Genomic DNA, 25,506 nt, shown 5'->3' with positions numbered 1-25,506 from the left:
GCCAAGCGAGCCAGGCGGACACCCTAACTCAGCAGCAGGCTCTTTTGCATTCACCAGTGCTTGGGATCTTGGGATCCGGTGGCAGGTAGCTTCTCCAGGTCAGAAGTTCCGGATCTCTGGGGGCAGAAACGCAAGGAAGGAGGAAAAGCGAGGCGAGGTATGTGACCACCCCAGAAATCCACCCGCCCGGGGGAGCCAAGCTACTTCCCTTTGAGGTAACGCGAGAATGGGCGGGGTCTGGCCTCGGCGCCAGAGCGAGGGGAGGTCCCGGCCCGGGGGCGGGGTTAGAGGCGGGGAGACCCGGCTGTCAGAGTCCGCTGACACTACCTCCGCTGCTTGGCCAGCGCCACCATCCCGTCTTCCAGGGTGCCAGCTCCCAGCCTGGACCTCGTCGTTGGGAACACGGATTCCCCCTGTGTCTGGGAAGAACCTTTCCCCCCTCCACCTCGGCTTTCTCCACAGGTGAAGCCTCCATGGAGCGGCTCCTGGCCCAGCTGTGCGAGACCAGCGTGTTGCAGCCGCTCCCGGTGTGGGAGGGGGACACCACGGGCCACTGCTTCACCCAGCTGGTGCTCAGCGCCCTGCCCCACGCGCTCCTCGCCGTGCTGAGTGCCTGCCACTGGGGCGCTCCGAGGTGGGTAGAAACAGGTGCAAGACATCTGTCCATGTGTGCCTGCAGACCTCACCCGAAACCCACATCTCCGAGGTAGTCTAACCAGAAGAGTGAGGTCTCTGAAGCCGGGCAAAAATAGAATAGCATCTGGCATTAGCACTTTGCAGCAATGTGGCTCTTTTGGGTCAGGTCACCTATCTTTGAGCCTCATAGCATTGTTGGGAGGCTTAAATCAGATAATGCATTTAAGCATATAGCGCAGTGGCTGGTACTTTTTTAAAGGCCGGATGAGTCGTAGAAAGCATCTCTTCTGTAGATTTCTAGATGCCCAATGACAACTGTCATGCATTGAAGGCAAAAATGGGTGAACATGTTTTTAGCCAAGAAGGATAACTTGTTGAAGATGTAGGATCAATTTCTCACCACTTCCATATGTGAAAACTGTGTTCCTTGGGGCGCCTCAGTCGGCTAAGCCTCCGACTTGATTTTGGGTTTAGGTCATGTTCTCATGGTTAGTGAGTTCAAGTCCCACATCAGGCTCTGCGCTGACAGTGTAGAGCGTACTTGGGATTCTCTCTCTTTCTCTCTCTCTCCCCTCCTTCCACCTTCTCTCTCTGCCCCTCCCCCACTCATGCTCTCTGAAAAATAAATCAATGAATTAAAAAAAATTTTTAATTAAAAAAAGAAAACTGTGTTTCTAGACTAAGGGAAGCATATGTAACCAGCTGGAGAAGAAGCAGTAGGTAGAAGAGAAGAGCAAAATCAAAACTAATCTTTCTGGTTTGGGGCTCTAAAGTGCAAGTGTCAAACCCACTTTGATTTTGTATTTATTTCGTCTATGGCTAGATATGTCTTACTCTGGCTTCTGACAAGGCAGGAGAGAAATCTAGTTTCTGCCTTTGAGAGTCCCTAGTCTGCTAGATGGAATGTGTCCCTATCCAAGATGAATCAGGGGCATATGAATCCCTTCCTTCAGGAGGAGAAACTTGGGACCTGCTTGGTCTGGGGGACTCTTGATTTGTATTTTACACAGAATGAGACAGAAGTGTAGAGAGGGTTAGTCAGTTAGCACAGACATCCAAAACCTGCTCAGAGGAGTATCTATTAAACACAGTTCTTTGGGAACTCACAGTCTAAGGAACAGGCAAGAAAGACCATCGTATAATCAGTAGAAACCGTGGTTATTGTATCTTACTTACCGGACATTTTGTACACTGCTGAAAAGGTTAGAGGGATCCAAAATCTCAGGCAAGAAAGGACATTAGAGGGCTTGGAGTCCAGACTCCTTATTGCTTACTGTAGAAATGAAGAAAAAGAGATGCAGAAAGGGAAGGAGACTTGCCCAAGGTCATAAGACTGACTGATGGCCATCTTGGGGCCTCCAAAGGCCCAAAAGTTCTGTCCCCACATCTTAGGAAATAAAATTCTTTTTTTTTTTTTTTTTACATTTTATTTATTTTTGAGAGACAGAGTAAGACAGAGCATGAGTTGGGGAGGAGCAGAGAGAGGAGACACAGACTCCGAAACAGGCTCCAGGCTCTGAGCTGTCAGCACAGAACCTGACGCAGGGCTCGAACCCACTGTGAGATCATGACCTGAGACGAAGTCGGATGCTCAACTGACTGAGCCACCCAGGCGCCCCAGAAATACAATTCTTAAAGGTAGCCTTTTATTCCAGTGTAAAGCACTCCAGATAACTGTGGTTAGTTGGACTTTTTAGAGGAAATCCAAAGCATGCTAATTTATAGTTAAACTTTTTCAGTAACCCAGCCTTACCAACTAAGGGAATAATAGATTTAATCTCACTGTGTGAACCTTCAAGGCATTCTAATATTCGCTGCTACAGATGTGTTATCCTGTACTTGATTTTCAGTGTAGACAGATCACACTTTTGTTCACTAAAAAAGTTTTTTGCATGCCAAGAAGGTAGAGACAAAACTAAAAAGAGGTTTTTCTTCAGCAAATGGAATCACAGAATATGATCTATACCACCTTCTACAACCATTGGAAAGAGTAGAATATTCTTTTTTTTTTTTTTTTAATTTTTTTTTTAATGTTTTATTTATTTCTAGGAGAGAGAGAGACAGCGTGAGCAGGGGAGGGTCAGAGAGAGAGGGAGTCACAGAGTGAAACAGGCTCCAGGCTCTGAGCTGGCAGTCAGCACAGAGCCCGACGCGGGGCTCGAACCCACGAACCGTGAGATCATGACCTAAGCGAAAGTCGGACGCTTAACTGACGGAGCCACCCAGGCGCCCCAAGAGTAGAATATTCTGAGGCTTCATAAAATTTAGGCTATAGTATAGAGTGTAGAAGCCATATATAAGTTCATCTAACAGTGCCTCAGGCGAATTTAAGGGTTATTTTAGGTAGCTAATTTTATAAAAATGAATACTCATTCCTTAGTTGTTATCTGTATGAAAATTTAAGATTTAAAAAAAAGTTTTATTTTCATTTAAGTCATCTCTACACCCCACATGGGTCTCAAACTCACAACCCCGAGATCAAGAGTTGCATGCTCTTCCGACTGACACCAGCCAAATGCCCCTGGGATTTTTTTCTTTTTTTTCTAATTAGTCTTCATGTTCCACACAACTTGTAACTAAAAATTGCTAGTTTCTGTGGCAGAATAATGGTCAGAAATGGTACGGGTAGCCTGGAAAATAGATTAGGTTGTGCTAGACTTCCTGGAGGAAAAGCCCTGTATTTCAGGGTAAAATGGGATGGAAGTAAGGTGTACAAAGCAGGAAAGGGAGCTGATTGCCTCTAGGTAAGTGAATTATTAGACTTAATGTCTGGGTCTGAGTCAGCCATAATGTGCCTCCTTTTCTTTTGCCTCCTTGTCCCTAGGAATCCAGATAACATCCTGCACTGCAGTCCAGGCTGGCGCCTCCGACTTGCAGCCTCCTTCCTGCTCTCCGTCTTTCCATTGCTAGACCTCCTTCCAGCTGCTTTGCCACCAGGGGCAGGCCCAGGGCCAATAGGATTAGAAGTGCTGGCAGGGGGCGTGGCAGCTGTGGCCTGGATCAGCCACTGCCTGGCCTTGTGGGCGTTGGCTCATTCCCCTCATGGACACTCCCGGGGACCCTTGGCCTTGGCTCTGGCTGCCTTCCTGCCAGCCCCAGCCCTAGTGCTTACCTTGCTATGGCATTGCCAACGAGGCACACTTCTGCCCCCACTCCTACCCGGGCCCCTATCTCGCCTATGCCTTCTCATCCTGCAGCTGGCTGCACTCTTGGCCTATGGACTGGGCTGGGCAGTCCCTGGGGAGCCGCGGGAGCCCTGGGCCCAGGAGCCCCTCCTGTCCCAGGAACAGGAGCCTGAGATAGCTGAAGATGGGGAGAGTTGGCTGTCACGCTTTTCCTATGCCTGGCTGATGCCCTTGCTGGCCCGAGGGGCCCGTGGAGAGCTCCGGCAGCCCCAGGACACCTGCCGCCTTCCACACAGGCTGCACCCCACCTACCTGGCTCGTGTCTTCCAAGCACACTGGCAGCAAGGGGCCCAGCTGTGGAGGGCCCTGTATGGGGCCTTTGGGAAGCACTATCTGGTGCTTGGACTGCTAAAACTGGTGGGGACCATGCTGGGATTCTCAGGGCCCTTGCTGCTTTCCCTACTGGTGGGCTTCCTGGAGGAGGGGCAAGAGCCACTAAGCAATGGCCTGCTCTATGCCCTGGGGCTAGCTGGTGGGGCTGTACTGGGTGCTGTGCTGCAGAATCAGTATGGATATGAGATACGGAAGGTGACGCTTCAGGCACGAGGGGCTGTGCTGAATATTCTGTACCGAAAGGCTTTACAGCTGGGGCCCAGACGTCCTCCTGCTGGGGAGGCCCTGAACCTGCTAGGTACTGACTCTGAGCGACTGCTCAACTTTGCTGGGAGCTTCCACGAGGCCTGGGGCCTACCCCTGCAGCTGGCCATCACCCTCTACCTGCTGCACCACCAGGTGGGTGTGGCCTTCGTGGGTGGTCTGATCCTGGCACTGCTGCTGGTCCCTGTCAACAAAGTGATTGCCACCCGCATTATGGCCAGCAACCAGAAGATGCTACAGTACAAGGATGCACGGGTTAAGGTGAGGGGCTACTTGGGGTCCCTCAGCAATCCAGAGACCCCCACCCAGTATCCTGGTCCCCAGGTCCTCCCATACACAGTGCCTGAGGGTGTTAAAATCCGACTGCTAAGAACTAATAATTAAAGAGCTCAGACCGGAGAAAGACAGACATGGGTTCAAATCCCAACTCTACCATTTACTAGTTTAATTACCTCAGACAAGCCACTTAACCTCTTTGGGCCTCTGTTTCCTCATCTGTGAAATGACCATAATTATATTAGGTAACCCTGGGTACAGGGAAAGTCAGAAAGTAAGCACTAAATGAACATGACCCATTAGTAATACTATAGTATTAGCTCCTATAGCAATCCTAGGAGGTAGGAAGTATCCTGTTTAGGACCAAATGGGTTTTTAGTATTAGTGCTAGGACCTGAGCCCCCCTCTCCTCATCTAAGGGCACAAACCATCTCGTAGCCACGTGTACAGAAGCCTAGGAGAACCCCAGCTACCTCTAAGGGGTGGTGGGTTGTAGGGAAGGGAGTAGGTCAGTCTTCTGCCTAGGCCAGCTCTAGGTGAGGAGGGTCTGGCAGCATCAATTCTGGGTTCTTCAGTGACTGGGGGATGGCAGGTCTGGAGGTCCTCACAGCATAGTTATCAGCCTCTTCTGGGAGTAGCTTAGAGTGCTAACAGGGAGGGGATCCCTCATAGTTGGTTATGATCCAGGGCCTCGTCCCCTGCCCATGACAGCTACAGACTAGGTCTCCAGTGCCATCTGGGAAGGCACCTAGCGCCAACCTGGCTTGTAGGCTGGGGATGTGTGAGTGTGGGGATCTAAAGAGGTTCTCTGGCCCTTGCCCATCTTGCCTGGGTTCACCAACCTGTCTGACCCTGGGCTTTGGTGTCGCCTCCTACATCTGTACTCTAGCCATGGGCCAGACTAGTGACTAGCTCCTGAAGCCATCTGTTCTGGCTTTGGGAAAGAGTCCTTAGTCCCTCATCTCATGGAGGGAGTGCTTTTACCCCAGTGTGGTGACACTCCTGTGCTTTCTATCACTTTATCTCCTAGGAAGGTGGGGGGGATTCCAGCTCTGACTTGTTCCCTGCTGGTGGAGAAGTAAAAGACTGGCAGGGAAGCAACTCAGGGCTGAAGCGGATTTGAAGGCAGGATTTCAAGTTAGGGCTGAGGGGGGCAAGCAAACCAGGGCTAGGTACAGAGTACAGAGTATCCGGGAGCTCGGAGTACTCAGCCTCCTCTGTTAGTTGCCTGGGGAAGACTGGGCAGAGGAGAATGAACACACATGAGCAGTATCTCCACCTCACACTGCTCTCTGGTCTCTACTCCTAGCTCATGACAGAGTTGCTGAGTGGCATTCGGGTCATTAAGTTCTTCGGGTGGGAGCAGGCCCTGGGAGCCCGAGTAGAGGCCTGTCGAGCTCGAGAACTGGGGCGACTCAGGGTCATCAAATACCTGGATGCAGCCTGTGTGTACCTGTGGGCTGCCCTGCCGGTTGTCATCTCCATCGTCATCTTCATCACCTATGTTCTCATGGGGCACCAGCTCACTGCCACCAAGGTAAGGGCCAAGAGAGGAGGGGATGGCTGTAGCAAAGCATGGAGAGAGGCAGCAACCAGAGATTGCCATGGAGTTGGGAGGTGGGCTCAGGCCCTCAGGGCTACTGGGAAGGAGGATCCCTGGCTGTCTTACCCTTTTCTGACCAAGGGGGGATTCTCTGAAGTTTCTGGGGCCTCAGATCTATAACTCTTTCCTCTGTGAAGGAATTCCTATTTTTCCCTTTCTTCCTTCTTCTCTGATTGCAGGCCCAGGCTCTGAAATCCCCATTTACGTCTCCTGATCCCCATTCTGATGGCCTTGGAGAAAAAAGTCCATGATCTAGTGCTGGCTCTGGCCAGGGCCAAATGATGTTTGTCCATAGAAATTCTGAGCAGGTCTCAGAATGCGCCAGGCCTCAGTGCTTATCAAGGTGCAACCTGGATCCCTGGAGGAGCATCTGGAATTTCTAGCATTCTGAAATGGCTATGTTTGCCATCTCTAACCCAGGGATTTTCTAGCCAACCCCTCAGTTCTGCTGCTGCCCTGTTCTTCCGTCCACACACCTGTCCACAGGGCCACCCATAGCGCAGGCCTCCAGGTAGCCCCTGGGCTTCAGGTGATGATTTATCCCCCTTCTATCCTACTTAGGTGTTCACAGCATTGGCACTGGTGCGCATGCTCATTCTTCCCCTGAACAACTTCCCTTGGGTGATTAATGGCCTCCTGGAAGCCAAAGTATCCTTGGACCGGATTCAGCGTTTCCTGGACCTTCCCAACCAGAACCCCCAAGCCTACTACAGCCCAGGTAATGGGAAGCTCGAGGGAAGAACCTGGCACAAGTGAGGAGGGAGCTGTAGCCCCAAGGATGTTATACAGAGGTGCTGGCAAGACGAGCCAGAGGGAGCAGAACCCAGGCAGAGCAAGTGGCCATCTCCTGGGAGAGAACCTTCAGACCAAGACAGGCTGAATTAGCACTGTGCAGGTGATGCAGGAGAGGCAAGCCAATGGCACGCTCCTGGTTTACCCTCCCCCAAGTAGGTCGATTGTGCATTAGAAGCCCAAGTTGAGTGCCTTTTTCCCTGTTCAGATCCCCCCACAGAGCCATCTACAGTGTTGGAGCTGCATGAAGCCCTGTTCTCCTGGGACCCAGTTGGAACCAGCCAGGAGACCTTCATCAGTCACCTCGAAGTGAAGAAGGTGCGTTGGGTAGACAACCTAGGGCAGTCCCCAGATGAACAAGAGAGGCAGACTCAGTGACAGAGAAGCAAGGACGGAGCCAATCGTAGCTAGGTGGCCTACCTCTCTAATCACTGAGGGGATGACTGGAGGGGCTGTGGCGAGCCGGTCTACACTTCTCTCTGACTGTCCTCCCATTAAGACAGCTTTCTCAGAGTCATCCACTTTCTCCCTGGTCTTTAGACAGTTATCTCCACCTACTGCAGGCCGACAAGTATGTCTGTCTCTCTATTGTCCCTCAGGGGCCAACAAGTTCAGAACAGACCCCAGAGCTTATTCAGCATCTGCCCCAGGCTGGGGACCAGGGGAGAGGCCCAGCAGTCTCTTCTGAGAAGGATTTTGCAAATAGGTAGATAATCCTCTATTTAGCCTGGTGCAAAGGAATCACACCTTGTGACTCATACCACAGCATACATCCTCAGACAAGCACTTGAGAGAATATTCCTGGCAGGACAGTGACTTCTATTTACCCGAGTCCTGGTTTTCCCTCTCTCCTGACCCCTATCCAACCCTTTGCCCCACAGCTCAACCCAGTATTCTCTAGTCTCTACCACATTTGGCTCACATTTCTGGCATGGGCTGTATATTTGTTTTTCTTCTTAGTTCAGGCAAGACAAGGCTGGAATTTTTCAAAGGAATTTTACTAATGTGTCAGTTGGGGCTTTTTGGACATAAGTCATAGAAACCCACTGGAGCTAGCTTAAGCAAACAAGAATTTATAATAAGGATATAGAGATGAATTGCACAATCCAAGGGCATGCATGCATCCAGCTGGATCTTAGCAGCCCAGAACCAGGACTCAGCCCCTAGAACTTCATTCTGTCTGCTTCTCTCATATGCCTCCTGCTTCTCTCTCGGTGGACCTGCTCTCCACTGAGCAGAAGATGTGACTGCAGATAGCCCTCCCACTTACAGGCTACAGGCAGAAAGAAGGAGAATTCTCAGAGGAGGGTCTCAGCTTGGTCTGGTGGCCACTCAGAGATGGGTCAATCCTGGCTGACAGATTGGGGGCATCACAGAGCTTCTAAGAGCTCCACTTCTTTCTAAAATAGGGATTTTCCCCCCTTTTTGTGCAGGGTGATAGCCCCATGAATGTATGTTACAACTGAGAAATGAAGAGAGAACAGAAGATTTGAAACTAAATCACAGAAATGGGCACTTTTACTCTGAGATAGCAAAAGTCTAACCACAGGTGGACTTAGCTAGCCCAGCATCCAGGCCCCAAAGCCAGGAGTCCCTCCCTCCCTTCTCCTCCTTCTGAGCTCCCTACCTTGACCTCTCCTTGGAAATTCTGGGCAGTTTTCCTCCCATTCTCTCTGGCACACTCTCTAGCTTCTCTCCAGAGGCCCTTCACAGAGACCGTGAAACTGATCGCTCCTCTGAGTGGGGAGTAAAGCACTGTACTTCTCTAGGTCCTGCACGGTGTCACTCCCTGAGGCATAGCTCAGCCGGGGGACTGGAGCATTCTTTCTTACAGACTACCAGGGGCCCAGAGAGAGCCCTCTGTGGAATGTTTGGCAGCCCAGGGCCTCAGGAGGGAGACCTGATGCTTACTGTCTGGCTTCCTTGCAGGGTGTCTTGGTGGGCATCGTGGGGAAGGTGGGCTGTGGGAAGAGCTCGCTGCTGGCTGCCATTGCTGGGGAGCTCCACAGGTGAGCAACCTCTAGTGCCCCTTTGTCCTCAGCTTTGACCTTCAGCAGACACTTGCCTAGCCCCTGCCAGGTGGTGGGCACCTTTTTAGGGTCCAGAGATGCCAAGGGTCAGAGATGAACAATACATGGTCTCTTTATTGGGAGAGTTTTCATTCTGGAAAGGGAAAGGCAGTCAAGAAAGTGAGTGATAATTATCATACCAGAGTGTTGTAAGTGGTATAATAGTGAGTGAAGAAATAAATGGAAACATCCTGCATCAGCCGCTGTTTCAGAAAATGTGGTTGTGCAGGGAGGATCCAGAAAGGAGCAGAGGTATGAAGGAAGGCCTTCTTATTTGACAGTGAGAATGAGTGAGTGCAGGGTGGTGGCCATGCTCTCCTCTGAGCTTCTGAGCACATCCAGCCCTGACAGCTGCTTGGCTGTACCCAAAGAACGAGTTCTTCCCTTCCCAGTCCAGAAAGACCCCCAGCCTCATTAGGACCCCTCAACTTCAGTGGCTGCCAATCCCATGTGACATGAAGAGGGACCTGATGTAGAAGATGGCAGTCTGGAGAAGCTTCTGGGGGGCAAGGGCTGGGTATGGAGGGTCCCGGTGGGAGCGGGCTCCCCCATGCTGCTGGCCCTGCTCCCTGCAGGCTGCGTGGGCGGGTGGCCGTGTGGGGGCTGTCCAAAGGCTTTGGCCTAGCCACCCAGGAGCCCTGGATCCAGTTTGCCACCATCCGGGACAACATTCTCTTTGGGAAGACATTTGATGCCCAGCTGTACAAGGAAGTGCTAGAGGCCTGCGCCCTCAGTGATGACCTCAGTGTGAGTGCCTGGCCCTGAAACCTCCTGGCTACCTCCTTCCCCATGTCCCTGATGGGGAGACTTGCTCTAGTCAGAGACTTGCTTCTCTGGGAAGGGGTTGCTTCTACTCAAGCACCATTAACCAAAGACTGGCTGTGAGGTTTGGTCCTCCCAGAGTGTCCAGCTGTGTGGTTTCCCCTTTTCTGTGGGACCCAGAGGGGTGGTAGTGATGAGGTGTTCCGCATAGCAGCTAAGGGAACTCTGAGGCCTCTGAGGCTAAGGGAGGGTTCCCCCTGAGGCTTAGCTCTACATAGGTTTGATTCTGATTCAAGAGGCTCCCCCACTTCCCATTGGGGAGGCTTAAGAGAGTCAAGGCAAGTCCATTAGATCCCCTACATCCTATGTACTAAATTTAGGGGGATGAGATTTCAGATTTCTCCTGTGACTTTCCCACCCAATCCTCATGTCCCCTGTAGGACTATTATCACCACCACCCTGTCCAGGTAACTGTGAACTTCCCTGGACAAAGGGCCTTTAACATTGACCACGGGGTATCCTATGCCCATGTATCATTTGTTTCTTTTTCTTTTTTAATTTATTTATTTTGAGGATGGGGAGGGACAGAGAGAGAGGGCAAGAGAGAATTCCAAGCAGCCTCTGCAATTTCAGCGCAGAGCCCAACTCAGGGCTCAGTCTCACAAACCATGATCTGAGCTGAGATCAACGGTCAGATGCTCAACCCACTAAGCCTCCCAGGTGCCTCATTTCATTTGTTTCTACATCAAGGATTTCTCAAATGTCTGCTAGGTACTGGGAAAAAAGATGAATTCTAGGCACTAAGAAAAAGATGAATTACAAAGCTGTTCCCTTAGTGGGAAAAGTTGTCTGGTAGGCCTCAGGAGCTTCCTCTGGTATGGGTACCCCTTAGCTAAGGAGATCACTCCTGAGGCCACAGGAAGGCTTGGGGTACATTCCTTCTCATTTCTTCTGGCAAAGCCTATTAAAGTTTTCACGCTGATTTTGCCCGTCATCATCCTTGCCTGTTAAAAAGGCAGGGTAGTGAGTGTGACGGGGTTGTTAAAAATCCACATTCATGTCCTGCTGCTTACTAGCTGTGGAACAACCTTGGGCAAGGCTACTCTGAACTTTGATCTCATCTGTGAGAGACAAGAAATACCAACTTCATGCCATGGAGATTGGATTGTTGGAATTATGGGCTATCCCCTGTGGCTTGCTCACCCAAAATTCAAGCCTCAAGCTCCCTGGCTCTCTTGACCCCCTCCACCTCTTCCCTGCAAAGAGATGCAATAGAATGTATTGGGGAGCCCACTGACCAATGCTGGGGGGCATATTCTGTCAGATCCTGCCTGCTGGGGACCAGACAGAGGTGGGGGAGAAGGGTGTGACCCTCAGCGGGGGACAGCGGGCCCGGATTGCCCTTGCTCGTGCTGTCTATCAGGTAAATTAAAGATGGCGGAGTCTGCAGCCTTGGAGGGAGGGGGGATGGAGATATTTTCATTAGCATTTGGTATCTTTACTCCTTATTTAATGTTCCTCAGGTGTTGGCCACCCCATCCCCCTTTTGCAGATTGAAGGCAGAATTAAAGGCCCTTTAAAAAGCATTGCGTAACTTGAATCACTGGGCCCCAGCAAAGCTGAGCACTGGCCTTGCTTGACTGGAGGGAAGTTCACCCTTAGATCTTACCTCCGTCTCTACTGCTCTAGGAGCCCCTGGAGTTCCTCTCAGCTGTTCTCTCTGACTACCTGGGGATCATGTCCTAGGAGAGGTCTGGGTTCTAACCAGAGGACCTGGAACTTGGTGCCCGTGGTGCCCCTCCCCCTCCCCAGGAAAAGGAGCTCTATCTCCTCGATGACCCTCTGGCTGCTGTGGATGCAGACGTGGCCAACCACCTGCTGCATCGGTGCATCCTGGGAGTGCTGAGCCACACCACGAGGCTGCTCTGCACCCACCGCACGGAGTACCTGGAGAGGGCAGATGTGGTGCTACTGATGGAGGCCGGGCGCCTGGTACATGCCGGTAATGTGGACCTCCAGGGTGGGAGACCAGCCAAGGGAGACAGCCGTCTGCCCAGGTGTAACAGGGGAACAGGACAGTCGGACTGTCACATGTAGACTCTGCCACCTCCGTGTGTGGCCTGGGCCCCGTCATCCCGTCTCCTGGGAGACCCTGTCCTGCCTTCACAGAACTGGTGGGAGACCACAGAGAGGAGGAGAGAAAGGAGCACACTGGTGCAATGCCAGTGGATTTGAGACCTGGGCTGTGTGACTGGGTGGCACACATTAGGGAACACAGAGGCCCAAGATCTCTGAGAACACTCTTGTCCTTTGAGACGAGAAAGCAGTCAGGTTTAGAATAGTCTTTTTATCAAATAAATACAAATAAATAAAAATTAAAAACCCACCTCTGATGGATTATTATCCAGAGGGAAATGACCATCTGGCAAGTTCACTAGGAGAGAAACAGGAGGAAATGAGGCTCCACCAGAGTTTTTAGAAATTTCGTGAAACAAGAGGAGAAAGCTCTGTAGTGAAGAGAGGTGACTCTGTACCGGGTGCTCCTGGGAGGCTAGGACTCTCCTTCTAGGGGTAAACATTTTCTGTCTGTGCTGCTTGGACTGCAGACACAGAGGGATGGACTTGAGGATCCTGCTCAGAGTCTGGGGGTCCAGGGCAGGGCCCTGCTAGTGAGGGTCAGAGAAGGAGTCCAAAAAGAATGGGAAGTGGATTCCAGACGCATCGAGAAGGGCAGAGTACATACCCAGGACAACCCCATGCTGATCTCCCTGCTGCCTTCCAGGACCTCCCTCTGAGATCTTGCCATTGGTACAGGCTATCCCCAAAGCCTGGGCTGAGGATGGACAAGAGTCTGACTCAGGTATGGCTCAGGGGTGAGGAAAGGACTTGCCCATCACCACCATACTTTAGAGCTACGTTTTCCTCAAAGCTCCCCTGCCTGTCTGAAACCCTGAGGTTTAACTGTTGTCCTGCAAACTTACCACCATCCCCCCTCCCCCCCTGCAATCCTCCCTTGCCCCCTCCCCTGATCCTCACAGACACAGTGCAGTCTGGTCAGAACCTAGAGAAAACAGAGTCGGGCCTGGAAGTGGAGGAGAACACATGTGGCCGCCTGCTGCAGGAAGAAAGCAAGAAGGAGGGCGCTGTGGCCTTGCACGTGTACCAAGCATACTGGAGGGCCGTGGGCCAGGGCCTGGCCCTAGCCATTCTCCTCTCGTTGCTCCTCATGCAAGGTTGGAGTGAACCCCGGAGCCCCTCATCCCACCACAGCCCAAGGTCCCCCTCACAGCCATTGCTTTGTCCTGATACTTACAAAGCCCTGAGACTCCCCAGGCTGGGGCAGCAGCTGAGAGAGTCCCAGCGGCAGGAGGGGTGTACTCTGCAGCCATCTTCTGATTTGTACCCCCCGCCCAGCTAGCCCCTATCCTGCAAATACCAGATCAAGCACTCCTCAGAGCAAAAGGGTGATGGGCCCAGGAAAGAAGTGCACACTAAGGAGGACATGGGATAGTGGCAAGGTGGGGAGGGCCAGGGGGGTGAAGAAGAGTAGAAACCAGAGTCACGGGCAGAGGAAGGGGGTGTTTGAATGGAACAAAAGAATGGGTCTCACTCACGGCTTTTCCCTTCGGATCCTCCCCCAGCCACAAGGAACGCTGCTGACTGGTGGCTCTCCCACTGGATCTCTCAGCTGAAGGCAGACAAGAATAGCTCCCAGGAGGCGCCAGCCCCCAGCCGCCCCGGACCCACGGGGCTCCTCTCTGCCCAGCTGCTTCTCTTCTCCTCAGGAAGCCTCTAGTGAGTGGCTGGGGCTAGAGCAGGCCTGGCACTTTCACTGAGGTGTTGCCAGGCAGGGATTGAGAGGTAGGGGGCTAGTGTTCCAGGGGTGTGTCTTCTGGTGGGGAGAGCTGGCATGGGGGAGGGGAGGGGACCCCTGAGGGGCCCTACTTTTGGTTACTCACAGCCCCTTCCTCACCACTCAGCACCTCAGTGTCCCCGCTGCCGAGAGCTGCCCCCAACGACTCCTCAGACATCCGTTTCTACCTCACCGTATATGCCACCATTGCCGGCGTCAACTCCCTCTGCACCCTTCTCCGGGCAGTGCTCTTTGCCGCAGGCACCCTCCAAGCTGCTGCCACCCTGCATCGCCGCCTGCTGCGTCGAGTCCTTATGGTGAGGAGAGGGGAGGGTGGGGGTGGCATGGGGGAGCACTCCCAGTATCCAGGCTCCACTGGGGCCCCATCCTACCTCCTAGTCCTCAGAAGATAGCCCTCTCAGGAGAGAGGCCTGGAGAGCAGAGCGGCTACCTAGGTTCAAACCCAGTTGCTTAAGCCTATAGCTTTCTCATCTGTAAAATGGGGAGAAGAGAATCTTTCTCAGAATCACTTCTGTTCTGGACTTCAAGTGCAGAGGCCTGAGTTATTCACCTCTTATTCATGGGACACAGGACACCCCTTAGATCATGCAAGATGCCTTTTTGTTTGTTTGTTTATCTGTTCCCTTTTATCTGCATACCCTATTTCCATTTCTCTTCTTTCCTTGATAAGTACCATTCTAAGTGTGGTTAGTATGTATCTTTGTGGGATTTGGAAAAAAGTTTTTTAGTGTTTGTTTATTTTGAGAAAGAGAGAGCGAGCATGGGGGAAGGATAGAGAGAGCAAGAGAGAATCCTAAGCAGGCGCCGAGCTGTCAGTGCAGAGCCCAATGTGAGGCTGGATCTCATGAACTGGGCACCCCAGTGTGTATCTTTGTGTTTGTCTTTTTGCAAATGCCTATGTTTTGTGTGCCGGCATTTTTATAAATGACGTTCCATTTCTTACTATTTTTATTTAGGGCTGTTTCTAAGATTGATCCCTGTTGCTATGTGTATATCTAGTCTGTGGCAGACACCATAGACTTATCAGGATTAAATTAGCACATGGAAAGTGCGTAGAATAGTGCCTGGCACATTCTACTCAATTAGCAATTATTGTTAATGATGTTATTATTATAAAGCCCTTTCATGTTTGTTATCTTATCTGGGTCTCATAATAACCCTGTGAAGTAGGTACTATTATCCCCATTTTGCAGATGCGGAAACTGAGGTTCTGAAAGTGTAAGAGATCTGGGCAAGCCTAGTTCCGTGAAGAGCCAGGCCGTGAGCCCAGTACTACACAGGTCTTCCTGTTGCCTGTCAGGGAGTAACTGCCCACTGTTCTGCCTCGAGCAGGGCATCTTTAGGCTGTGATGGAATTCATTTCTTATAAACTGGCATTAGGAGCTGCTTCTGAAAGTCCTGTGCCCTAGTCCCTTGCCATGAGAGGATTGTTCCCCAAGTAAAGGCAGAGAGTTGGGGGACGGAGAAGGTGAGGAAAGGGATGGGCTGCCTTTGAGACAGTCCCTCACAGTAGCCATCTAAACAGCTGGCAGTTGCTGACCACTTACTGCATGCCAGGTTGACTGTGCTAAGCACGTGACTGCTGTATGTGGCTTTCAATCCTCCTGCAGCCCTGGGAGCTGCTGTTCTGTATTATCCCTGTTTCTGAGATGAGAAACAGGGGCCTTTAAGAGATTAAGCTCCTTGCCTGGGGTCTCCCAATTACGAGATGTAACTGGAATCCAAGTACTTAGCCATGAGATGATACTGACTTCGACTGCTGTCCTTACCACTCTGTCCAGCCATAGGCAATTAGGATATTTCTCCTGACATCTAACTTAACACACACTGGCCTGAAGTCCCCGTCTTCTAGAGAGAGACTGGCTCCCTGCCCTTGAGAGGGGAGTAGGCACGTCTTGCAAGGGGGTAGAGGAATGGCCAGCATGGCCTCTTAGGGTCACCACTGGCCAGAGGGATGGGAGAATATCTTTCCCACCCTGGGATAGTCTCCCTCTAAGCTCCACATGCCCCTCTTCTCTGCCCCCAGTGCTGTCCCCACCCCTCTTCTGCCAGGCCCCACCTTCGCGTAACCACACCCTCTCTCCAAGGCACCAGTGACTTTCTTCGAGTCTACACCCGCTGGCCGGGTCCTAAACCGCTTCTCCTCCGACGTGGCCTGTGCAGATGACAGCCTTCCCTTCATACTCAACATCCTGCTGGCCAACGCAGTAGGCCTTCTGGGCCTCCTGGCTGTGCTGGGCTCCGGCCTGCCCTGGCTGCTACTGCTGCTGCCGCCTTTGAGCATCATCTACTACCGTGTGCAGCGCTACTACAGGGCCTCGTCCCGGGAGCTGCGGCGCCTGAGCAGCCTCACGCTGTCCCCCCTCTACACCCACCTGGCTGACACCTTGGCTGGCCTCACTGTGCTCCGGGCCGCCGGAGCCACCTACAGGTGTATGAAGTCTGCCTCTCTCAGCCACGGAGGGGAGCAGGATGGGAGGTGGGGGTGGGTTGGGGGGTGAGGTGCCAGGGGAGGGTAGGACCACTGAGAAGAAGGGCATGTGAGTGCAATGCCCTGGGAGAAAGAGGAAGGAGATAGAATAAAAGGATAGTGAGGCTAAACATTGGCCCCTCCATACCCCTGAGTAGAGGCCTATGGGTGTATAGATCAGCTCCAAGAAGGACACGTTTCGGGGAAGGAGTCTGGATGGGTCAGTGCAACAATGGAATGGCCTCGCTTCCCCCTGGCCTTCCCCAGGTTTGAAGAGGAGAACCAGAAACTCCTGGAGCTAAACCAGAGGTGCCAGTTTGCGGCCAGCGCCGCGATGCAGTGGCTGGACATTCGGCTGCAGCTCATGGGGGCCACCGTGGTTAGCGCCATCGCGGGCATCGCCCTGGTGCAGCACCAGCAGGGCCTCGCCAACCCAGGTGCCACCTCGCACCTCAGAAGCATGTTATCCCCCCGCCCCAGACCTCTCCCTGCACTGTCCCCCCCAACATTTCACCTCCCACCCAGGGGGTCCTGGGAGGAGGTGTTTTGATTTTCATTGCCCACATTTTAGAGTCAAGGAAACTAAGTCCTAGGGAGAGACTCGCCCAAGTGGTGGTGGGTGTGGGACTTGTTTTCTGATCTTCACCCCTTCCCTGCTCTGCCCCATCCCCAGCACTCTGCCAGGCCCGGCTTCCGGTGTCTTCCCTCACAGCCTCTCCAGGCCCACTGCGCTCCCTTGTGGCCAGCTTCCTGTGGTCCCTGTCTAGGTCTTGGTGTCTTTCTGCTTCTCAGCTGGCTTCCTTTACACCCACAGCCCACAGTTTGGAATTCTCCCACCTCGCCCCACCCCTGCTCCCACATGCGCCCCCATGTGCAGTAATCCCTTAGTGGCTTGTGCTCCTTTCCCCTAGGACTGGTGGGCCTGGCACTGTCTTACGCCCTGTCCCTGACGGGCCTGCTTTCGGGCCTGGTGAGCAGCTTCACGCAGACGGAAGCCATGCTGGTGAGCGTCGAGCGGCTGGAGGAGTACTCCTGTGACCTGCCCCAAGAGCCCCAGGGCCAGCTGCCACGGGTAGGCCTGCACCCCTGCCCCAGGCCAGGGCACGGCACCCTGGAGGCTCCTCCTGACGTGCCCTGTCTCTCCCCTGCTTTCTTTCCTTTCGCTCCTCACTATCTCGGCTCCCCTCGGGTCCTCATGTGATCCCGCAGTCTTCAGGGCGTGCCTCATCTTTGTGTCCATGGAGAGGGCCTCATCTCTGTGGCATGTGCCCTTTCCTCTTGCACCAGTCCTTTCTCTTAATTCTTCCTTCTTTCCACTCTCCATCCCCCCTTCTCTTTCTGATTTCTCCCACCTTACCCATCTCCCTCTCTCTCCCACCCATGGACCCACCAGCTGGGCATCGGCTGGCTGACCCAGGGGAGCGTGGAGTTCCAGGATGTGGTGTTGGTGTACCGGCCAGGGCTGCCAAATGCCCTGGACGGGGTGACCTTCCGCGTGCAGCCTGGAGAGAAGTTGGGCATCGTGGGCCGCACGGGCTCTGGCAAGTCTTCCCTGCTCTTGGTGCTCTTCCGGCTGCTGGAACCCAGTTCGGGGCGAGTGCTGCTGGACGGTGTGGACACCAGCCAGCTGGAGCTGGCCGAGCTCAGGTCTGGGGGAGGGAGAAAAAGGGAACCAGACTACTGGCACTTGGAGGAAGGTCCAGCTAGGACGGCTATATTATCAACTCAGGACGGCCAGGCCTGGTCAGGGGCAGGATAGAGCATAGGACAGGCAGGTGAGGATAGCGAGCTCCTAGTGGTCAGGTCCAGACTCATAGCTGTGGTCTCAAGGTCTGCAATCTGACCCAGGCCCACCCGTCCAGCTTCACCTCATATTTCCCAGCACACAGCCTCTGGTCAAGACCCACCAGTCTTTGCCTCCTGAACCAGGGGCAGTGCCCCATACTGATGCCCTCAGCTTTGATGCTCAGCAGGCGGTGCTTGGGATAGCTCGAGACCTGGGCCAGTTGCTCCTGGCCACAAGTGGCCTCTTCTGGGGCTGATCATCTCCTCACTCCCACCTCCAGGTTTAGCTAGTATCTTTTTCTGAGTTCCATGACATGCACAAGGTAGGGCAGCTCTGTCTTCCAAGGCCCATTACTGATCCCAGGGCCTGGACCTGCTCTTCCTGTCTTCTCTTTTTTTTTTAAATTTTTTTAATGTTTATTATTTCTGAGAGAGAGGGAGATACAGAACCTGAAGCAGGCTCTAGGCCCTGAGCTGTCAGAACAGAGCCCGACGTGGGGCATAAACCCACAAATCGCAAGATCATGACCTGAGCTAAAGTCAGATACTTAACTGACTGAGCCTCCCAGGTGCCCCTCTTCCTGTCTTCTCTTACCTGTGGTGGCTTTACTACCTATATAAGCTATAAGCTCGACCATATAGCTCCTCAGGGCCCAATTCCAGGCCCACCTCTGACCTTGAAGTGTCCCCTACCCATTCACACTCTGGTCATTCCTTGCCACTGCTGCCCCAGTGGCTGCTGGAGTCAGGCCCATACAGTTTATTCCACTCCTGTTCTCAGTGTTTTGTACCTCACTGAGAGTAACTCCTTGGGTGTCTTTTTGATATTCCCCATAGCCCTGGCACAGATCTAGGTATGTGGCTGGCCAATTCGGGAGCAAAGTGGGAATTCTGTTTGTATCTTGCCCCAAACTTTCCTGGAAGGGCTAGCTAAAAACCTGTGCTAGGAACAGCAGTAGCCACATCTCGAGTCAGAACTCCATGTCCTGTCCCCACCCTGCCCCCCAGATCCCAGCTGGCTGTCATCCCCCAGGAACCCTTTTTGTTCAGTGGGACTGTTCGGGAAAACCTGGACCCCCAGGGCCTGCATGAGGATAGGGCCCTGTGGCAGGCCCTGGAGCAGTGCCACCTGAGTGAGGTGATCACGTCCATGGGTGAGTACTAGGGCCTCCCCTGTGGTGGCAGGAAGGAGCAGGGAGGGACCCAGGCCCTGGGGGTGAGGATGGTGTGCCTTGCAGGTGGTTTGGACGGTGAGCTGGGCGAGGGAGGCCGGAGCTTATCCCTGGGGCAGAGGCAGCTGCTGTGTCTGGCCAGGGCTCTCCTCACAGATGCCAAGGTAAGGCAATAGGAGGAGATCTTCAAGAGGGCCAGGAAGAAGGCAGTAGACAGTCAGGCTGAGGAAGTGAGTTGGGGAGAGGTTTCAAGAGACTAAGACACTTTTCGGGGTGCCTGGGTGGCTTAGTCGGTTAAGCGTCCGACTTTCACTTAGGTCATGATCTCGCGGTTCGTGGGTTCGAGCCCCGTGTCGGGCTGTGTGCTGACAGCTCAGGGCCTGGAGCCTGCTTCAGAGTCTGTGACTCCCTCTCTCTCTGACCCTCCCCTGCTCATGCTGTCTCTCTCTCTCCTAGAAATAAATAAAACATTAAAAAAAAAAAAGACTAAGACACTTTTCCTTTTAGAGCTGGAGGTGGGGAGCTGTAGGCTGGGCTGGGCCTGGCCAGGAGGGATGGTGCATAGGTAGGAGCCAAGGCTAACCCTCTCCCTCCCTTTCTTCCCCAACCCTCTCCACGTGTTCCAGATCCTGTGTATCGATGAGGCCACGGCAAGTGTGGACCAGAAGACAGACCAACTACTCCAGGAGACCATCTGCAGACGCTTTGCCAACAAGACAGTGCTGACCATCGCCCACAGGTATGCACATGTCCACAGCGAGAATCTAATCAGTGACCATGGTGACAGGAACCCAGAGCCTCCCCTCCTTCAGGGACCCCAGGGATCAGGGCTCTAGAGATTCCAATCCCCCATGAATCTCAGCTCCTTTACATAGGACATTGTCCGAGGCTATCTCCGGCCAGGGGCTGACGTCTGTGGAACAGACGTGTGCTGGCCAGGGGAAGAGAGGAGGGACAAGCAGGTCAGCTCTCTTCCTTAGGGCCTTGTCCTCCACCCTACCCCACCCCCCACTGACCACCTTCTCCCATACAGGCTCAACACGATCCTGAACTCTGACCGGGTGCTGGTGCTCCAAGCGGGGAGGGTCGTGGAGCTGGACTCCCCTGCCGCCCTGCGCAGCCGGCCCCACTCACTGTTCCAGCAGCTGCTGCAGAGCAGCCATCAGGGGTCCCGCTGCTCTCCCTGAGGGCCCTGAGCCTGAGCCCCATCCTACAGTCTTCCCCACCCCGGAGCGGGTGCAGAGGTGCTGGGTTCTTGTTTACAGTCTCCTTTGTGACTCTACCTCTCCCTCACTTCCCAGAGGGGAAAAGGGAAGTTGGAAACTGTGCTTTCTTGGGGAACACAGTGCTGAGGCTTCCCTGGAGCGAGGCCTCTGCTCTGGCCCTCTTGCAGCTGGGACTCCAGGCAGGTTTCTCTGGCAAAGGAGCCCGTGCGCACTTTCATGGTTTTATTTGATAACATTTCCACCTTACAGTGTATGTATTAAAAAAATAGTATTTCTGGTGTGAGGCTGAGGTCCCTCAGTGTGTGTACCCCAGGAGAGGGGTGGCGAGAAAGGCCTACTCCAGTCTGAGAAGCCGAGGAGGTGAAGGTGGGGGCCAGAAAGCCCCCACCTCCATCACAGTGCTGTGGTCTTTCCAGGCTCAGGGGGCAGGTCAGGCGACAGGGGGAGCCCTGCTGGCAGCATGCTAACCTGACATTCCTGATCCTGGCGTGCTGGGGCATAGTGCGCGGCAGGAAAGCAGCAGGGCCCAGGCGGGCAGACACCCCGGCGCCAGGCCCTCAGGGTCAGCAACATAGTGGACAGGACCAGGGCAGCAGTGAGGGCCCCAAATACCACCACGGCCACCAGGCTAGCTGCACCTAGCCCAGCCTCTTGCCTCCGTACCACCTCCTTCACGGAGATGCGCAGCAGACCTGCCCCCACGCTGTGGGGCACAGGCCCCGTGGCAGGTGCCACCACAGCCAAGGTGGGCCCCAGGGGCGTGTCCGCTGTGGCGGCAGGATCGGGGACTGGTAAGATTAGCTCACAAGTCTTGCCACCATAGCCACTGGGGCAGAGACAGTCAAAGTCATGGACACGGTCCCGACAGCGGGCCCCTCGCTGGCATGGGCGGCTGGCACAGTCATCCAGGTTGATGGTGCAGAAACGTCCAGCAAAGCCCTCAGGGCAGAGGCAGGAGAAGCGGTTTATGCCGTCCAGGCAGGTGGCACCATTGGCACAAGGCCGCATCAGACAGTCGTCTACATTGACCTCACAGCGGGCACCCACGAAGCCAGCCAAACAGCGGCAGGTGAAGTTGAGGGCAAAGCCCTGGTCATCCTGGCACTGCCCACCATTCTGGCATGGAGAGCTGCAGTAGGGGTGAAAGACGCCACTGATGGCAACTTGCATCTGCAGGGTAGCCCAGGTCAGCATCCTGACCACTGCCACCCTTCTACCCCCTTGCTAGCTATGTCACCTTGAGCCACTCTCTCTGAGCCTTGAACACCTCATTCTAAAAATGAGAATAGGAGGGCTCCCGGCTGGCTCCGGTGGTAGAACATGCAACTCTTGATCTTGGGGTTGTGAGTTCAAGCCCCGCAGTGGGTGTAGAGATTACTTAAAAATAAAATCTTTTTTAAAAAGTGAGAAGAGGGGCGCCTGGGTGGCTCAGTCAGTTAGGCGTCCAACTTCGGCTCAGGTCATGATCTCACGGTTTGTGGGTTCGAGCCCCGCATCGGGCTTTGTGCTGATAGCCAGCTCAGAGCCTGGAGGCTGCTTCAGATTCTGTGTCTCCCTCTCTCTCTGACCTTCCCCTGCTCACACTGTCTCTCTCTCTCCCCCTCTCTCTCTCAGAAATAAATAAAACATTAAAAAAAATTTTTTTTAAGTGAGAAGAATAGTACCCAGCTTCCCAAACTGTGAGAGTTAAATGAGATAATCCAATGTCAAACGAAGGCCAGGCGGAAGACAAGAGTGCTATTATTATCCGCGTAGGCTCTCAGGCCTGAGGCAGAAATGAGGACAAGTCCAGCCCTGCAGCCCCATTTCCTCAGTTCACAGTGAGGCACAGGCTGCTGCGTGGAACATCTTTAGGGGCTGCATGCCAGCTTTCCCCAGGGAGAGGCCTAGGTCCTCAACCTCCCCACACTCACCTTCCCAACCAGAGCAGTCACACATTGATGGTTATACCTCCAGCTCCTGCAGGTTTTTGTTTTTTGGGGAGCAGTTCAGATGGGACCCAAAAAGTTGGGAAACACTGAACCGGAGACACTTTGGCAGGCTGGGGCTTTGTCCTCAGGTGCCCCCATGTGGGACTTCAGACCCTCAGCCCTAATACTTCACCACTACTCTCTCTACAGTCCTCCTTCTCCCTTCTGTCACCAGACTTTCCCCTAACCTCCCACTACCCCCCCAGGCCAGCACTCACCCTGCCTGCTCACAGGGTCCGGCCTTGCGCTCACAGTCGTGCCCATGGAAGCCTGGTGGGCACACACAGTGGTACTCACCGCCCCCGTCATAGACACACTGGCCTCCATTCCGGCAGGGGGTCTGCGTGGTACAGATGTGCTCATCTGGAGAGAGATCGGGAAGGTTCTGGGATCACCCCTCATACCTGGCACCCAGACCTGCCCAGGCCCCACCCAAAGTTCTGTGGGCGTGACTCGCACTACAAACCCACCCAGAGCTTGTATGGTGTAGTGCGGGGAAACAACACTGAATTGGAGTCAGGCCCTGGCACTGCCGGTCTGTCTCAAAGTGACTGGGCAAGTTGTATCTCATCTGTGGGTCTCAGTTTCCTCATCTGTAAAACGAGTACATTTTCGGCAGCTGCCTCGCTCACCTCACAGGATTGTGTTGAGGCCCAATTTAGGTAACAGGTATTATAAAGTCTAAGATGATTAAATCCCACGTATTTGAGGGTTTGAGCCAGACACAATAGGTACTTGATAAATGGATTTTCCCCTAAGACACACAGGGTCCCCAGCCCAACAACTAACCTCTCTACTCCCCTACCTTTGTCACAGAATTTGCCTGCCCAGCCACTGTGACAGATGCACTGCCAGGGCTGGTGGCAGGTACCGTGCTGGCAGCCAGGCATCTTCACACAGCGCTCACAGTGCAGCCCCTCCCAGCCTGGGTCACACCTGATGGGGAGAAGCACAGGGGCAGGGATCTGGGTAGGGGGATCTGAGGAAATGGAGGAGGCAGGACCGGAGCATCTAGAAAACGGGACATGTGAGAGCCCCTAAAGGGAAAGCAGGCCTATCCCAGGTAGGTGCAGGGCTGTACAGGGTCATCAGACACACATACGAATCAGACCATCAGACACCAGCATGCAAGTCCTCGTTCTGCACTTTGTCTAACCTTTCTGGGCCTCAGTGTTCTCATCTGTAAACTGGAGATGCGCTTGGCAGGGATGGGTTGAGGAAGAAATGAAGATATTTGTAAATAACCCCAGTACCATTCCTGGCATGTCTGAGGTGCTCCGAAATGGTTTAAAAAGAGTGACCTTGAAAGGTCATCAGGACTATCTTCCCATCCTATTAAGTCTGGACTATTTCAGAGTGGCCCAAACACTGCCAGCACCTTGCCCTGTCAGCTCATTTTTCCTTATGTGCAGAAACACTTTTCTCCTGCTACAGGATTTGCCCATCCCCCACCCCAGTGAGTCAATTACTCAGATTCATAAAGAAAGATCCTCTTTCCTGAGTGCTTCGCCCCAGCAACCCTCCGCAGCCTTTCTTTCTCAGGCTAAACCTATTCTCTTTATATCGTTATCTTCCGCACCCCCTTTCCTCATGGGCTCCAATCTCCAAACTCTCTCAAGCTTCAGATGTTCCTCCTAGTATCTTGAGGAACATTTCAGAATTCCTGGATCAGCCTTGGGAGAGTAAAAAAGTGGGGAGGCATAAGCGAGAAGAAGCATAAGAGAGGCAAAGCAGAGAAGAACTGGGGGTGAAGGAGAGGCTGGCCAGTCTGCCCTATGGCCATGAGGGGATAGGGAGTGAACAGGAGGATCCTAAGTCCCTAGACATTCTGCCATGGGGCTTGACCTGGTTGTGGGTGTGGGCCTGCTGGGAAATGGGGAGCAAAGGAGTTTGGGAGCACGTGTTCGACAGAGGTACCTGCAGGAGCCGTCAGGCGCGCAGCAGCCGTGGGACAGGTCACAGTGGGAGCTGCAGTCATCGGCTGCAAGAGATTGACGTAGGAGGAGTGAGCCCGTAGGAGGGGCTAGGGTTCGTCTCCCTGAGATGCGGGGCTTGGAGGACGAGGGGTCTCAGTAATTGGGTGGGCTCGCTCTGGGCTCAGGCGGAACAGAGACTCCTCGAATCGCAACGGGACTACCTAGGTCTCGCCAACCCCGAGGGTCGAGCGGCTGCAGTGCCGTCTCTGGCCGGCAGAGGTCAACGCGCAAGCGAGAGATGGCCGGGCAGGGCCGCGACCTGAGTCCGGGGGCGCGCTCACCTCGGGCAGGCTGAACGGGTGCCCCCAGGATGCACAACAGGCACACGAGATGTAGGCAGCGGCAGCCGCTGGGCATGGTCAGCGCCGGCCCCGGGAGGACGGACGGATGGACGGCCGGACTTGCGGACACCTGTGGGACGGCACAGGCTGGGAGGCGGCCGGACCTGGATTCCGGTTCCAAGTGATGGGAGCCGAGGAGGAAGAGGGGCGTCCGGACAGAAGGAGGTGGGGGGCAGCGGGAGGGCGGAGGCGGGGAAGACTGAGCAGGCGAGGAGACTGGAGACAGGAGCCCGAGAGCGGGCTCTGTGGGAAGGAAGCGAAGGATGGGCAGCGCCGAGCGAGGTCCAGGCGCTGGAGGGGCCCGGGCTGTGAACGCAGTCCTCACGGAGGACTCCGCGGGGACGAGGACAGCGCCGAGAGATGGCCTTGGGCACGAAGGGGACGCGGGGGCCGGTTCCGGGCAGCGAGCAGTCTCCGCCCCTCACCTCACCTCCCCCCTCTCCCGCCCCGGGACTTGCTCCCACGTTCCCCTCCTATCTTCGCCGCGCTCGACTCCGCCGCGGCGCGGGGCCTGGACTCCCCAGAGCGCCCCTAGCCCTGCGCGCCCCTGCGCTCGCGGTGCTCACCTCGGGCTGGGAGGCAGCGCGCCCCGGGACGCAGAGCCGGGCCGGATCCGACGGGCTCCGCCGAGGGGCCGCGGCGCGGGGCCGCCCCTAGCGGGCCTCGGGGACGGGCGCCGAGGCGGCTGCCATGCGAGCGGAGCGCTCGGGAATCTGGGGCTCAAGGCGGCCCCGAGCGGCAGCGGCTGCAGCCGCTCCTCGCGAGCGATCAG

The 25,506-nt window shown here is 54.3% G+C and overlaps 2 protein-coding genes across 4 annotated transcripts; one reads left to right on the top strand and one right to left on the bottom strand.

The window, feature by feature from the left end:
- On the top strand, window positions 1–20,737 carry ABCC10 (ATP binding cassette subfamily C member 10). 2 transcript variants are annotated; one of them, XM_039231203.1, is made up of 22 exons: window positions 1–157; window positions 463–634; window positions 3,461–4,679; window positions 6,004–6,231; window positions 6,859–7,015; window positions 7,298–7,407; window positions 9,019–9,098; window positions 9,734–9,905; window positions 11,245–11,343; window positions 11,733–11,922; window positions 12,703–12,780; window positions 12,959–13,153; window positions 13,562–13,715; window positions 13,901–14,090; window positions 15,882–16,225; window positions 16,532–16,701; window positions 17,176–17,336; window positions 17,658–17,911; window positions 19,058–19,203; window positions 19,288–19,385; window positions 19,848–19,960; window positions 20,255–20,737. In XM_039231203.1, exons 2-22 carry the CDS (start codon window positions 474–476, stop codon window positions 20,406–20,408), a joined length of 4,473 nt encoding a protein of 1,490 aa, XP_039087134.1. In that variant the 5' UTR covers window positions 1–157; window positions 463–473; the 3' UTR covers window positions 20,409–20,737. The 2 variants fall into 2 exon arrangements, with proteins under 2 accessions (XP_039087134.1, XP_039087133.1); XM_039231202.1 differs by having other exon boundaries at window positions 345–634.
- Window positions 20,666–25,506, bottom strand: DLK2 (delta like non-canonical Notch ligand 2). 2 transcript variants are annotated; one of them, XM_039231204.1, is made up of 6 exons: window positions 25,301–25,506; window positions 24,675–24,804; window positions 24,335–24,398; window positions 23,223–23,353; window positions 22,636–22,780; window positions 20,666–21,576 (listed from the first exon to the last, which is right to left on the bottom strand). In XM_039231204.1, the coding sequence occupies exons 2-6, from the start codon at window positions 24,748–24,750 to the stop codon at window positions 20,841–20,843; spliced, it is 1,152 nt and encodes a 383-aa protein (XP_039087135.1). In that variant the 5' UTR covers window positions 24,751–24,804; window positions 25,301–25,506; the 3' UTR covers window positions 20,666–20,840. The 2 variants fall into 2 exon arrangements, with proteins under 2 accessions (XP_039087135.1, XP_039087136.1); XM_039231205.1 differs by lacking the exon at window positions 25,301–25,506 and having other exon boundaries at window positions 24,675–25,089.

Source organism: Hyaena hyaena, unplaced genomic scaffold (genome assembly GCF_003009895.1).
Source record: "Hyaena hyaena isolate Hyena2069 unplaced genomic scaffold, ASM300989v1 scaffold_55, whole genome shotgun sequence".
NCBI lineage: Eukaryota > Metazoa > Chordata > Mammalia > Carnivora > Hyaenidae > Hyaena > Hyaena hyaena.
This window is presented reverse-complemented; position numbering and strand designations above follow the sequence as displayed.